Source organism: Bos indicus x Bos taurus, chromosome 10 (genome assembly GCF_003369695.1).
Source record: "Bos indicus x Bos taurus breed Angus x Brahman F1 hybrid chromosome 10, Bos_hybrid_MaternalHap_v2.0, whole genome shotgun sequence".
Classification (NCBI taxonomy): Eukaryota; Metazoa; Chordata; class Mammalia; order Artiodactyla; family Bovidae; genus Bos; species Bos indicus x Bos taurus.
In genome coordinates, this window is record NC_040085.1 from 73,919,955 (window position 1) to 73,935,759 (window position 15,805).

At 42.5% G+C, this 15,805-nt stretch overlaps 1 protein-coding gene across 6 annotated transcripts in view; it reads left to right on the forward strand.

The window, feature by feature from the left end:
* RAD51B (RAD51 paralog B) overlaps positions 1 to 15,805 on the forward strand; it is a 620,299-nt gene that overhangs the window by 443,860 nt on the left and 160,634 nt on the right. For all 6 annotated transcript variants that reach the window (XM_027552246.1, XM_027552247.1, XM_027552245.1 and 3 more), the window contains one exon: positions 8,018 to 8,114. In XM_027552246.1, the coding sequence (XP_027408047.1) occupies positions 8,018 to 8,114 (97 nt within the window). The remainder of the gene's footprint in view (positions 1 to 8,017; positions 8,115 to 15,805) is intronic.

Here is a 15,805-nt window from a genome sequence, read left to right on the forward strand (position 1 = left end):
AGATCATTCTAGATACCAAAAGTAACATTTTTAAAAAGGGTACCTTAAGCAGATAGGTTGTGTTTAATATAAAAATAATAAATACAGGCTTCAAACCAGAGCCCTGGTTTGACAGGGCTCAAACCAGAGGCCTGTCATATTTTTTTCATATTTGGGGAAGGGTTTGGCTATAGTCCCTTTATTTTTCTTAATCAAAGTATAGTTGCTTTATAATACTGTATTAGTGTATTGACCATGGATTTGCAGAGAGTCAGCCATGACTGAAGCGACTTAGCAGCAGCAGCAGCGGTATTGTATTTCAGGTGTATAGCAAAGTGTGATTTGGTTATACGCGCGCGCGTGTGTGTGTGTGTGTGTGCATGCGTGCTAAGTCGCTTCAGTCATGTCCAACTCTGCAATGCTATGGACTGTAGCCCGCCAGAGTCCTCTGTCCACGCGATTTTCCAGGCAAGAGTACTGGAGTGGGTTGCCATGCCCTGCTCCAGGGGATCTTCCCAACCCAGTAATCGCGTCTCTTCTGTCTCCTGCATTGGCAGGTGGGTTCTTTACCGCTAGCACCACCTGGGAATCCCTTGGTTATACCCATATATGTATATATCTATATTCTTTTAAAAAACTTCTATGCCATTTTAGTTTAGAGCTTGGTCATTTTGAGAGTGCTAGATATGGCATCAGGCAAGCAGTTTGGGAGCAGAGTGAGTCCTGAAGTCTCTCTTTCTCATCAGCTGATTCCTTTCTCCGGCTGCCCAGTTTATCCAGGGGGCTGCCTGTTCTTTTGGGATCTGTGAGTATCAGGGCCTTTACTGTACCTAGCTCTTCAGGCGCAGTTAAAGTGATCTTGAAACTTCTCTGATTTCTTTTATGTTATAGCAGGTTTCTGGCACAGAATGAGCAGGAGGGCGAAGCTGGTATCCTTTTGGGTGTAGAAACACCCCCAAGATGCCTGAGGTTGCCTGATGATTCCTCTAAACCAGTGTGTGTGTGTGTGTGTGTGTGTGTATGTGTGTGTGTGTTCAGTTGTATCCGACTCTTTGTGACCCTGTGGACTGTAGCCTGCCAGGTTCCTCTGTCCATGGAATTTTCTGGGTAAGAATACTGGAGTGGGTTGCCATTTCCTACTCCAGGGGATCGTCCCCATTTAGGGACTGAACCTGTATCTTTTGTGTCTCCTGCGTTGGCAGTCGGGTTCTTTACCAGCTAAGCCACCAAGGAAGCTCCCTCTAGCCCAGACAACTCCTCAAACTTTGTTGCACCATGAACATGAAGAGCTTTAGTGTTCAAGCCTCCTATGGGTTTTGGAAATGACAAGCCACATACATGCATCTGAAGTCACTGAAAGCCACTAAAAAAACTGGCAGAATTTGGCTAGGATTGCTTCAAATGCTTAGTCCTTTCATAGAGGCTGAGCTTTACTTGGTTTATGGTTATTTATTAGCATCAGAGTCTGAAAGCATTCTTGCCACAAGATTGGACTTGTTACAGTGTTCAGTTCAGTTCAGTTCGGTCACTCAGTCCTGTCCCATTCTTTGCAACCCCATGATCACAGCAGGCCAACGCCTCCCTGTCCATCACCAACTCCCGGAGTTCACTCAACTCATGTCCATCGAGTCAGTGATGCCATCCAGCCATCTCATCCTCTATCGTCCTCTTCTCCTCCTGCCCCCAATCCCTCCCAGCATCAGGGTCTTTTCCAATGAGTCAACTCTTCACATGAGGTGGCCAAAGTATTGGAGTTTCAGCTTTAGCATCATTCCTTCCAATGAACACCCAGGACTGATCTCCTTTAGGATGGACTGGTTGGATCTCCTCACAGTCCAAGGGACTCTCAAGAGTCTTCTCCAACACCACAGTTCAAAAGCATCAATTCTTCGGCACTCAGCTTTCTTCACAGTCCAACTCTCGCATCCATACATGACCACTGGAAAAACCATAGCCTTGACTAGACAGACCTTTGTTGGCAAAGTAATATCTCTGCTTTTCAATATGCTATCTATGTTGGTCATAACTTTCCTTCCAAGGAGTAAGTGTCTTTTAATTTCATGGCTGCAATCACCATCTGCAGTGACTTTGGAGCCCAGAAAAATAAAGTCTCTCACTATTTGCATTGTTTCCCCATCTATTTGCCATGAAGTGATGGGACCGGATGCCATGATCTTAGTTTTCTGAATGTTGAGCTTTAAGCCAACTTTTTCACTCTCCACTTTCACTTTCATCAAGAGGCTTTTTAGTTCCTCTTCACTTTCTGCCATAAGGGTGGTGTCATCTGCATATCTCACGTTATTGATATTTCTCCTGGCAATCTTGATTCCAGCTTGTGCTTCTTCCAGCCCAGCGTTTCTCATGATGTACTCTGCATATAAGTTAAATAAGCAGGGTGACAATATACAGCCTTGACGAACTCCTTTTCCTATTTGGAACCAGTCAGTGTAGCATTTTCATAATCTTTTAATGTATTTCTAGATGTTGAAACAGGTATAATATCATATGTGAAACAAATCGCCAGTCCAGGTTTGATGCATGATACAGGATGCTCGGGGCTGGTGCACTGGGATGACCCAGAGGGATGGGATGGGGAGGGAGGTGGGAGGGGGGTTCAGGATGGGGAACACGTGTACACCCGTGGTGGATTCATGTTGATGTATGGCAAAACCAATACAATATTGTAAAGTAATTAGCCTCCAATTAAAATAAATAAATTTATATTTTAAAAAATTTAAAAAAAATAGATGTTAGACACTTTGTTCGTTACTTTTATTAGATCAGATTCTGGTGACCCAGATTCAAGGCCTGGGCCTGTCCGTGGCTGTGGGCTGAGAGTTGTTCTCTCTCTTCTCCTCTGCTCAGTCCTGTCTTGGGAGGGAGAGTGGGCAGGGAGGCCTGCAGACCCCCTTTCTTATCTGAACTATTAATCTCAGGCCAGTGACTCTAGTTCAATCTCTGAAAAGAAGGGATTAAAAAGTTTGTCTCTCACCTGCCTGCACAGAAAGCTAAATGAGAGCATGTGCCATATTCTTAGGTCCTTAAAGATATCCAACTTATAGATGTTGAGCTATTGTCTTGTTGATCATGAATCTCTCTTCTGCTGACCAAACAGGGCCAGACATCCCATTCCAACTTATTCTACTCCTGGCTGACCACACAGTCCCTCTTAGTTGCCTCCCAAGAGTCAAATAAAAAGAGCTTCTTTTTCAAAGGCTGGACTTTTAGGCCTGACAGTTTCCCACTCTGATTTCTCCAGCACTGTCCCACTCTTTCTTCTCTCCATCACTTTCTAGTACTCAGTGGGCTGGACTATACTGAGTGGCTACTAATGATACTTTTTTTTAACACTTCAGTGTAGGGTGGATCAGGTTAGGTACATACAAGCTACACACATACAGAGGCCCCAAAGGCAGGATTTATTCTGGACCAGGAGCGGGAGGCATGAGTGGGGTGTAGGTATAGCCCAGATTAGTCTTGTCCTACTGTAGCTGAAGAAAGATGTGCCCGCTGAAGGCAGATGGTCCACACTGGTGGAGGGTCAGGCTCAATTGGTCAGTGGACTCCAGCTCACCAGTTCCCTGGCCCTGGGGGCTGATGGTTCTTCTGACCAGCTCATCCTACTCCTACCTGTTTTGTTGTTGTTCAGCCTCTCAGTTGTGTCCAACTCTTTGCAACCCCATAGACTGTAGCCCACCAGGCTCCTCTGTCCATGGGATTTTTCAGGCAAGAGTACTGAAGTGGGTTGCCATTTCTTTCTCCAAGGAATCTTCTCAACCGAGAAATCAAACCTACATCTCCTGCCTTGGATTATTTACCACTGAGCCAACTGGAAGTCCTACCTGCTTATCTCTAGGTATTTCCTTTCGTAAGCTACCTTTTTGCTACTTACTGGAAGGGAGTCATGTTTTCGTTTGTCTGTTGGCTGGATTTTCTTCCCCAGGACCTTCTGCCTTCTGCCAAAAATGACATTCATTCCCACCTGTCTGCCTTATTAGTTCTTCTTGTCTTTAAATGCTTCATGTTTTTCCATCTCCTTGCTAGCTTATGAGAGAAGTCCTACTCTCTATGAAGGCAGGGGCTATTAGGTTTTTTATAAATCTGTACTCTGAAACTTCTTCCTTAGAGAGCTTCACTGTTCCCTTGAATTGAGCTTAGCTGTTCAACTTCAGTACACACAAGGGTTGAATAGGATGCATTTAGAGAAGTTGGGTGATGCAAGGGAAACTTAGAACCCAAGGGCAAACTTATGAAACCCCTTTATTTTGCCTGGGGAGGGGAGCACTAAAAATGAGACTCCAGGTGTACATGACATGATTTGAGAAGTCATTTCCTTTCATGTGTACCTGAAACATCCTATAACCAGCTGTCGTTGCAAGGAAGTCTTGGGAGAAATTGATCTCTCCTTATTTCACGCTGAATGGAGTTTAGTTAGTAGTTACCTTATACATTGTATAGGGCTGCCTATTTCTCCCAGTAAGTAGATCATCTTCTCTGGTCTGAAGAGTAGACTTTAAGCTGAATTCCATCTCCTCCTGGCTTCAGATGTAAAGATGTAATCACAACCATCAAAAAAAACCACAAAAAACCTAAAAGCAAAATTTCTCCTTAGTTCAAGAGTCTCACTCTAGTCTTTGGATTTGAAATTGATGGTAGTAGCAGGGAGAGGGAATGTTATATGTTCTCAACTAGTCATATTTTTAGAGAAATGGCAAAAATAGCATGCACTTTCATTTAAATTTTTATTGCTTTTTTAGCATATCACCAACCAATATTTGTTCTTTGTCATCAGTGTACTATATATTGTATAAAAGGGAATCAGACATAGGTTTTCTGTCTCAACAAGCCAGGTATAAAGTCAGCAAAAGATAACTAAAGACAATGGTGGAAGTTAACGTTTAAGCATTTCCCACTGGCCAGGCACTATCCTCAGGACTTTATGAGCATTCTTCAGAACTCTGAATTAAGAATTATACCCAGAGAACTTGTGACACTTGCCCATCATCACACAGTAAGTGGTAGAAGCCAGGATCTGAACTCAGATGTGTCTGACTCCAAACTTCTCAACCTCATCATGTACACAGACAGCACTCTTGCACAAATTCAGTACCAAGTGTGAGAAGGCTTCATCTTTTCAGCAGAGCAAAGCAGCAGGAAAGCCCCTCTGAAGTGTCAGTATCAAAACTCATTTTCTGAAAGCAGATCGTGTTAAGATTCTGTTCATAACATGTAATAGTATTTGATAAGTTATTTTAGGAGTGTCGTTTTCATGACTCCAGGTTGCCTCAGAGGACAGCACATCTATAGGCTTCCACCCAAGTCATGATTATTTGTAATCGATGCTGTTTGGAAAGGTTTCCATTCTATCATTTTGCTGATCACAGGCTTAGCAAATCACAACAATTCAGTAAGAGCACCCTCTCGAGTTTGGTTGTGTATCCCTTCAGCAATTTGGCTTTCAGACTTATAGGAAAAAGGGAGTGGATTATTACCAAAACCATGGACGCGCTTGTTCTTTTGCCATTGGAGAGTGAAAATGTTTTCTTCTCTGTCTACTCTTTCATTGGAAGTGGCGGTGGGGGTGGGTATCTTTGGAGGCACATCTGTAGTTTGCTTTTAGGCTTGGCAAGGTATCATTTTTATTAGCTATGTATAATAAAAACATCATCTCAGTGCACGTTTCCATTGTAGGACCAGGGAAATAATAATGCAATTGAGAATAAGTGGTCTGAATACCTTAGTAAATGTTTTACTTTTAACTTACTTAGTTTCTTGAGAAGACACACCAAGACTTCCTCTCTTTATTTTCCCCTGGGTACATAGTAACATGCTCTGCATGGTCAGTATTCAGAAACTTTTTTTCTTGTTACTGTATCACTAGTGTTTTAGTCATTTTCACCAAACCATCTTTTAGAAGAATTCCCTAAAAAGTAGAGCTTACATATTTAGCTCTCTCGAAGCTTCACTTTTTTAAAAAGACTATGACAGGCAGATACATTATCTTCTTCATTAGTAGACAAACTATGTAGTACTCTCAGAACAATATCAGTTGGTTGCTGGCTTTGCTTTAAGTAATTACTATCTTTTTCTTACTGAGATTTTTATGTAATTCTTTGCACCTAAAGAAAGTTTAGGACTAAGATTGGCAGAAATGATCAGGTGCTGATCTTGATGTAGAAAATTGTGATTTCATTGTTATTAGATCTAATATCTGAAGCATGTGGCATGTGCTTTATTAATAATTTATTAGCCTATATAACACCCTTCTGAAGGAAATAGTAGCAACAACAATGGCTTACATTTACTGGATATATATCATGTGCCAGATACCGTATTTAATACCTTGCATTGGTTATTGATTATCTCATTCGATTCTCATAATGATTCCATAAGATAGGTGTTATTTCACCTATGAATAGATGAAGTTCGAAGATTTAAGTAACTTTCCCAAGGTTCACAGTGTCAGAATTTGAATCCCATTCTATTGAACTCCAAAGCTCATACCGTATAAAATAAAGAGGAAAATGAACATAATTTCTTACTCTTGCTCCTAAATATGAATATTGTTTCATAAGAGAGCAGGCTATTATTTGACCATTTCCAGACATTTTAATTGAAAAACTTATCATATGTGATTCTTACCCATCCAGATAAAAATGAGCAATACAAAAGAATAGGAGGGAAAAGATTAGCAAGCACTCAGTGGAATACTGCAATATCTGGCAGATACATTATTATGTATTATGATTATTATGTTTTATACATATTATGGCAGATACAATATCTGGCAGATATCTGCAGATCATCACTGCAGAGAAACTGGGGACTCACACGAGCCTTGTTGACACACAAAGAGCTTGGACAGGCTGTCTTTGCTAATAGAGTACTTCATTTCTTTACCTGACCCTGCCATCCTGCTGCCCTCTCCGCCCCCAATTAAGCTGCCATTGGCATAGGATTTATAACGTGTCATTGGTCCATTCAAGAGACAGCAACAGAGGTGCAGCTGAAAAGCTGGACAATTAAGAATGGAGACGATTTCCATTTCTACTCCAGTCAGGATGGCAACAAAACCATAGCTGACCCTTGGGACAGACCAAGACAGTCTGGCCAGATGCGTATTCCAGGCACCAAATGCCTGGTTTTTCAGAAGAGGGACCAAAATGGCTCACCAATGTGTCCATGATGGGAACATCCAAATCTGGGAAACTGATCGTGGCATTAGTCCGGCTGCAGTTTTCCAAAAGAGAATCTGTGTTTTGTTCTTTAGCTTTATAAACAATAGAGTAAATTTTACAAATGAGGATTTTTAAGGAAAAGAATAATTTCTTGATAGAACCACATATTAAAATATTGTGTGGAAATAAACCATGTGAATTAAGTAATTTCAGAGTTCTTTCTAGGAATTTTAAATGTTATGAACTTTATTTTGTATAGGTCAGATTCTATTCATTTGTGTTTTAAATACGTAGTGAGACTTCGAATTTCTTTTGTTAGAATTCAACTTGTTTAAGAGAAGAGTGCTAGTCCTTTAGAGATGAGTTTTATTCCAATTTCACAGATTTGGAAAGAAAATTCTGATTTTCACGTTGACAAGGGAAGAAGCCCCAGGCATTCAGATGTTAAATCATTGCCTCTCTTCAGCACTGATATTGTATGTTGTGGATATAATCTTAAAAATGATAAAATGTGTACATGTGCATTTTCATTCTCTGGTTGGCCTTGTGTTAATATTATTCAGCTGATACGCCAATACCTCTCTGTCGCAATTTGCTCAGCATTTAGAAATAATTGATAAATAGTTTAAGCTGGAAAAAAAAAGTTAGTCTGTTTCCTGGGTTTTCTATGATTTGAATGACCTGGAGACTTGGCCAGATATTCTGGCCTCAAGATAAAATTGATGAAAGTCAGAGCTGGGGTTTTCCTACCTGTGTATTTAGCAGTCTTCCCCTAAACCACAGTCTGCCTTTTGATAGCTCTAATAATTAATTTGGTCTCTCTTTTCCCTTCCCTCCACCTTCTCCTTGTCTGTTCACAGGTTATCTTGACGAATCAGATTACAACCCATCTGAGCGGAGCCCTAGCTTCTCAGGCAGACCTGGTGTCTCCAGCTGATGATTTGTCCTTGTCTGAAGGTAAGAGATCTGTCCTAGAGGGGCTGAAACTTGACACTGACACCCAGCCCCACCACCACCTCTCTGCCTCCTGCTGAGAACTGAGACACAGCTAATAGGTGCTGGCCAGTGAACCAAGCCGGAGGCGGGCGATGGAGTCTTGGCCACCTTTCCTGGCCTCTGATTCCTTATATTTGTAGAATCTCTTATTCTGTCTCTAGCTTGTTCTGTCTCTACAAGTGAACTTCCTTTTTCACTTGAGTGAAGCATCTTCTCAGGCATCTTCACCACCACCTAAGGCCTCCTCTATAGTTTCTTTTGGGTCCTTAGTACAAAAGCTGGTAAACTGCTCAATGACTTTGTTTTTGAGACTGATGCTCCAATGTTGGCTTTACCCCTGGTTCCACAGCAGTTTAACCTTTTTTTTAAACTGGGTCCTTTGGGGCTATCTAAATGTATGCACCAGTATCACGTACTAGAGATGTGGCATTCCCAATCAGTTTTACAGAAAGATTAAGAAAAAACTCTCCATGTAGGTAAATCTGCAAATTTTATCCACCGTCCCATGCTAGCAAAGGTCAGACTGGCTCTGGTTTACGTAGCTAGGGGAATTACAGCACTGAGCCAGTGGGTGGTTTCTAGTTTTATTGAAAGTTCTTACTTGACATTTCTGAGTTCTGCTAGTTGCCTTCTGATTTCTTTTAGGGTAAAAAGCTGTGGGCCTGGGTGGATGAACATAGCTGTTCCAGGCCCCTCTGCACTTTCCATTTTCTGAGAATTATTCATGATGGAATATATGGGACCTCTAGGGCTCCTAACTGCCCAGGTGGTTTTTCATGGATTGGCCTTGGTTTATGGTCCCCCAAATGGCAAGGACTACATCCCTGCTTCTTGGTGGTGCTTTTCAGGATGAAAATGTTTCAGGATGAAAAGGAGGCCTTTTCAGGATAAAAAGCGTAAAATGTTCTGTGTACCCTATTTCCACACTCGGTGATGCCTTTCATTCTCCCATCACCTGGGCTAAAAAGCTGAATCACCACCTATCATCCTTCCCTCCATATACTCCTTTCATCATCAAGTCTACCTGATTTTTTCTTTCCAAACATACCTGTCCCCTCTTATGAGTTATATTGTGAGCAATACACTGACTTACTAAAAACTCACAATTGGATTATTTTAATAAATTCCATAATGACCTTCCCATTTCCAGCCTTTACCACATCACCCACTTCCCCATTTCTGGCTTCCTTTTATTGTGTCATTCTCCTACTCTTGAATCTTGAAATTATTTTAGCCCATTTCCTGAGAATGGGCAAAAATCAACAAGCTGATTTTAAAATATTCAGGAATTCGTGGCTTGTTAGCTTTCAATCAACCAGGGTGGAAGTATTTACACCATGGAAGTCAACACATACTGAAAATCAGGTTTTTTTCTTTCCTTTCGTGTGGATCAGTTTCCCCAAAAATATCCTAGGTTAGGTTGATACTTCTCAATTCTTGGTGGTCTGGCCTTTCCTTCGTATTCAGCCTCTGGGAAGCTCCTCCAGCAAGTGTGCGCCCTTCTGCCGGCTCTCCCGACCCCTGCCTTTGTGCTCTGCACAGACAGCTTGCCCGTCTAGAACACCATCCCCCTTTTTACTTCTACCTCTTCTTTTCCTCCCAAATCCTCCCACTCCCTCGAGGTGAGGTTTGTTTAAAGACCGCCTCTTCCACAAAACCTCCTTGCCTGTTCCAGGCTGCCTTGGTATCACTTTCTCTTCCTCCTCTGTGGTCCTTCTACCTGGTCACCAAGATAGATCTTTAAAAGATCTTTAAAAATAATTTCACTTTTCATGGTTTCCCTACTGAATTGGCAGATATTTTAAGGACACAGGTTTCTCGTATTCTTTTTTATCCATGTTGTGGATTAAAAACTTTGCTGAGTGACCAGCAAGGTTTTAACCGCAGTGTGTGTGTGTGTGTGTGTGTGTGCACACGTGTGTGTGCGTGTGTGTGTGTGTGTGTGCGTGCGCACGCTCAGTCGTGTCCAACTCTTTGCGAACCCATGGACTATAGCCCACTAGGCCCCTGTGTCCATGGAATTTTCCGGGCGAGAATACTAGAGTGGGTTGCCATTTCCTTCTCCAGGGGATCTTCCCAACCCAGGGATGGAACCCGAATCTCTTGCATCTCCTGCACTGGCAGGTGTTTTGTTTACCATTGTACCACCTGGGAAGACCGCCTAGGCACAGAGTGGGCACTAAATAAATGCTGAACCAATACCGTAGTAAATGCTTTGTAACTACGGTTAACCATGGGGATCACCTATGAATGTGACCAAAAATTGTTATTATAATAATTACACACAGACACACACATTTATTCAGTTCCTAGGAGGAGACCACAAGAGAATATCTTGTTTCCTCATTTGAAAACCAATAAGCAAGAGTACTTTTCCCTGTCCTGGCTTCCTGGTTTATCTCAAGCAAAGAGGAGGAGCAAAACAGATACAAAGGAAATTGCTTTGGGGCTCCAGTGTAACCGCTTTAAGAAAATGGTAAAGTCATGTTCATGGCAAAGGGACAGTTACCAGCTTGTTCCGAGACAACTTTTTCTTAACGTGAAACCCAAGGGAGAACGGAAGCAATTGATGTTTTTGGTCTTTTCCTTGCATAGCAAAGCAGATAAAGAGTCTATGGAATTTTTTTTTCTGAAGTTCTTTACCAGTGAATGAAAAAGATAATAAATTTCTTAGAATATTTATACCTATTCAACTATATCACAGTGTTTATTAATGTTGCTATGATTAAAATGTATAAATCGCTTTGTTGCTGTTGTAAGCATTCATTGTATCGGCTTTGCCCTTGTGCTATTATCTCTGTAAGCTTGAGCAGCTCTTTTAATTACTTTGGGCCTCAGTTTTTTTCTGTTAAATGACAGACTGGATGAATATAAGATGGCTGAAGTCTTTTCTGGTTTTAACATTATTAGATTGTGATGTGGGTCTGAAGGTCAGGAGCTTTCACTCATTGATGGGGTTTTAAAATTCTGATTTACAGGGTGGGAAGAGTGACCTTGTCGTCCTAGATTAAGCATAACGGGGCGGATCTTTGGAAATCTTAGCGCTGATCCATCGGCATACCTCTAACAACTCCCTCTCCCCATCCTGCTGTTTCTTTCTCTGTAAACATTTCTGGGTTTGTCTGTCCCTTGCTCTTGCTGCCTCTCTCCCGCGCAAACGTGTACACAAGAAGTGTGCAAGCCGGTGAGAGTGAGGAGCACACTGTGATGGGCTGAGTCCACGGTTTACCCTGTCCTGTAATGGATTTCAGCTGCAGAGCAGAGGGCACAGCTTAAAACAGCGCTCCCTTGAAAACAGTTGTAGGGTGAGAACAAGCAGCAGAGAGCAGCCAGTGAGAAAATGATCCGAGTTGACCCGAGAGAAGTACCCAGCAGGGGCTGATGTGCGGAGATGAAGTCCCTTCTGCTCTGACGCAGAGCAGGGAATATGAGTGACCTGGCCCAACTGAGAGATCTCTTCCACACCAGCGGATCCTGTACTATTAATATCTGCCAGCTGCAGGCCCAGAGCTTCCCCCTGCTGAGATCAAAAGAGCTCCTATCTTAGCTGGAACAAGGTCATCTGCACAGGGCTGTAAAAGGGAGCCCTGGCTGGCTGCAGGGACCTCGATGGGGGAGGAGAAGGCAGGAGATGGGAGGTGTTCTCTCACGCTCCTTTAATCTCGGCTGACCAGCTGTTGCCCTCCCAGTGTTTGTAAAGTTGAGAGTTCTTTGTTTTTGTGTTGCTGGGGTGTTTTTTTTTTTTCTTATTAAATTTATGCTTGGATTATGTAGACCCACATTCACTGCTAGGGTCCATGGTCTGATTCCCTTCGAGGATTCATTCCCCAGGTAAATTATCCAGTTCCCAAGCAGGGGGAAGCGACGAAGGGAGAAGTGACCCCTGGAGAACTGTCCCGACATTGCTTCTGCTCATAAGCTGTGTGCGTTGTGAAGGCATTAGAAGGCAAAGTGAATTTTCCCTATTTAGTTAAAATAACTCCCCACGTGTGTACATGTGCTTGTCAGTTTTCAGACTGCCTTTCACAAACATTCTTTCCTTCAAGTGGGAGAATGGACTGGTCGAGGCTTATGCAAACTGACCCAAGTTCTATTGTGAACCCAAGGGCAGAAATCAGGATTTTTGACTTTATGATCTACATTGTTCTTGACCAGGCACTGTGAGTCCAAGTATTTTCTTCTTCGGTGTTTTTTTCTGCTGGTGGAAACTCAAGCATGTAGGTTATTACGAAGTTCAGTGTCTGGTTACTCACTAGATTATGGTAACTGTTCCGTGGCCAAGGATATATTTCTTAGATGCCCTTGATGTTTCTTCCTGGAGGTCATTGAAGGTGTTAAGGATGATGGGATTTCACAGAGAACATCCTTTTTGCCTCTATTGATCAGTGAAGAGAGGCTCTACAGTCCAGCTGGCCTAAGACACCATCCGTGTCCTATTCTGAAGTCACCTGGAATTTGAGCAGAAGGGCTTCCTGAGTCCCTGTCTATTCAGGCAGAGTTGGTAGTTGAGATTGATGTATGGTGACTGTGGACCCTGTGCAAGACTGAAGCTCTCTTCAACTTAGGTCATTGGCTTTCCTTCCTTTGATAATATCCTTTGGGATAGCATTCACTCCAGTGTGGTGACATGTCCATTTCAGGAGCCTAGGGTGGCATGTTAATATCCTTTTATCTGTAGTAATAGTTTTGGTAGATAATAGCCTTAAAAACTAAAAATTTAAAGTATCTGGCTGGGTCAAGGAAAGAACACAAGAGAAAAAGTATTATTACTAGGACTAAAAATGATTTCTAGTTTTAGTATTGGAAGCCTTTCTATTCCAATTGAATTGATGGCTGATTCCATGTGCACGAGAAATATTTTGGGATTCATATTCCCTAGCAAACCATCCTTGCAAAAAGCTGGAGTCCATTTGATAGATTATATGCAAGTGTGTGTCTTGTGTCTCTTTTAAAATAAATTCAACACGCGAGAACAGCTCGGAGTGGTTGGGACAAATCAGGGACTCGTGGTTGTGAAAGAGGCAGACTTCAAAGCATGGTATGAATTTTCAAGTTTTATTTCCACTCTTGCTTTCCAGCTGGATCTGCTCTGGATTTACTGCAGGATGTTTGAAAATGTGGCTCCCTGCTAATCTCAGACAGTTGCTATGATCAATGGTTTCTTCCATTTCCGATAAAAAACACTGGTGTTTCTGCTTAAATTGTGTGTACTTTCAGCTTTATTATTATAGTAGTAATTTATTGTCCCGCATTACCCAAATTTGTAATCCATTAACCACAAACTTTGGGGTGGATTGGTCAAGTTAGCAGGACTCTGTCCACGCTTTGGCTCCAAGGCTTTGCACAGTCCAAGCCCAAACTCATTGTTCATTTAGATAGGACCCTGGGCAAAATGAGTGTGGGCTGAAGCAGCTTTAAAAATCCACTGCTCGGGGTCATGGTGCAGGTTGGTTATAATTAGCACTTTGAAAGCATGAAGTGTCGCCATGTGACTGCAAGGTTAATATTAACAAGGACGATCAACATGTGAACATTAGCATTTCCATAGTATTTTAAAATGTCTTAATGTGATAAATCATTTGATCTGTCTCAAGCAAGTGAAGCATGAAGGCGAGAAGGGTGTTGCCCAAAGGCCCCACAGCAAATGAGAGGTGATGGTGCCAGAACCAAAGCCAGAGCTCCTCTCCTGAGGTCCTAGGTTCGCACACTGCTGCCACTTAGGAGAGAGTTTGGGGCAAAAACGTATGTGTCCTAGTGGCCTTTCCATTTTTGATTCCAAAGCCCCAGACGTGGATCAACACACACAACTTCACAGCTTTTGGTTACAAGGGGACACACACCTACCTCTGCTATGCTTCCCCTAGGTAGTCAAACATCCAGGGTCCTTAGCTGGGTATATACCACTTCTAGCAATGATTCAGGTGCTATGAAAGGTCTAATTTATAGAGAAAACTTAGAAGATTGAAACACTACCCAAACCCTGTAGTATTTAACTAAAAGGAAACCTAAATGTTATGTGAGGTGGGGGCTGCCAGAGTTGAGAGGGGACTGGGCACAGCCTACAAACATCTGAAAAGCTGTCAGTCTCACAAGGGAGAGGAACTTGTTGAGGATTTTTCAGCAGCGAGGCCAGGGGCAATACAACCATAGCCGAGGGATCAAATGGAGAAAGGAACAGTGAAGTCAACCCCCAGGAAGCGCTTCTTGATCAGGAGCTCTGTTTTGCTAGAGAGTTTGCCAGAGAGACGTGTTTGAGGCAGGAGGTACGTTAAGATCAAATGAGATGAGAGCTGAAAGTTTTCTTAGGGAAGAAGTCTTTGAGGTGGTTCATGGGAGAACAGGGTTAAATGTTGTGAAAATCTTTTCCCCTCACCCTCAGACCTCTCACTATTTAGGATTGACGGGCTCATTTCCCAGATCACACATGTTCCTTCAGTGTCATGAAGGCAGAAGGGACGAGAACACCAAAGCCAGTTTTGCCAGTTGCTTCAACTACAGAGACAGAGGGGCCGAAGACCCAGAGAATGGGATGTCAAGAAGAGGTGTGATCCCAGAGGGCTACAGATTAGAAGGATTCTCTGAGAAGAGATCCTCGTTTACCATCATTGAAAAGAGTTCTGTACTGAAGATGAGATGCGTCTAGGTCAGCAATCATAAGAAAGGTATGGTTGGTTTCTAGGAGTGGTGCCGGGGGATAACTTAGTCTGTGCTGTTATGTGGCATGAAAAACATTTAGAATGCATTGGTGGTGTTTACTAGGATTTGGGAAGGATTGTAACAAGGTCTGGTAAAGTGGTCTAGCCCTAGAATAGACAGTCCAGCTCAGCTGTGCCCTAGGTCTGGATCTCCGACGGCTTTGCTTTTCTTCCTTTTTCTGATAAGCCAGTTGATAAATATCAGTTGGATTAAACAGTATTTCATTCAGTCAGACTGACTTTTCCTGGGCATTAGCTGCATTCCTGCATATATTAGCATAGTTTTAGAGCCTTGGTCCCTCCAAAAAAATTTTTTAAAAAAACACCTTTTTGGCTAGGTGAGGAGACCTTTCAGTGACTTCCAACCTTATGATTTCATGAGTGTGGAGCCCATACTTTATGCACTGTATTTACTATATTCATGTTATGGTGCCATTTGAGAGTCATTCTAAAGAACAGTATTTGGGTAGAATGTGTGCAATGCTTTAGACAAGTAGGGTATGAAACAAAGTCTCCAGGATTTAGGAAGAAAGGAACATCTCTTTCAGTAAAGGGAGAGCTTAAGGGTCCAGGGAAGAAGGTAGAAGAGATAGGCCTCGAAGGATGGATAGGATTTCAAGAAGCACAGAAAAGATCAGGAAAAGCTGAGAACTAAGGCATTAAGTTCAAAATACGCCTTTTCTGCCCTCTTTCCTATCAGTCTCCCCTTCTCCAAACCTGCTCTAGCTGTATAGCCCACTTCCTTGTTCCTTAGACTCTGGGCTTTCTGTCTCTGGCCTTTTGCACTTGCTCTTCCCATTGACTGGGGCACTTGTCCAGAGCTTCACTTTGCCTGTTGCCTCACTACCTTCAGTCTCACTCAAGTGTCATCTTCCCAGAGAGGTCTTCCTGCATTTCTGTCTTCGATGAAACCACTACCCCCATCCCAACCTTCTCTAATCCCCTAAGCCTGCTTTA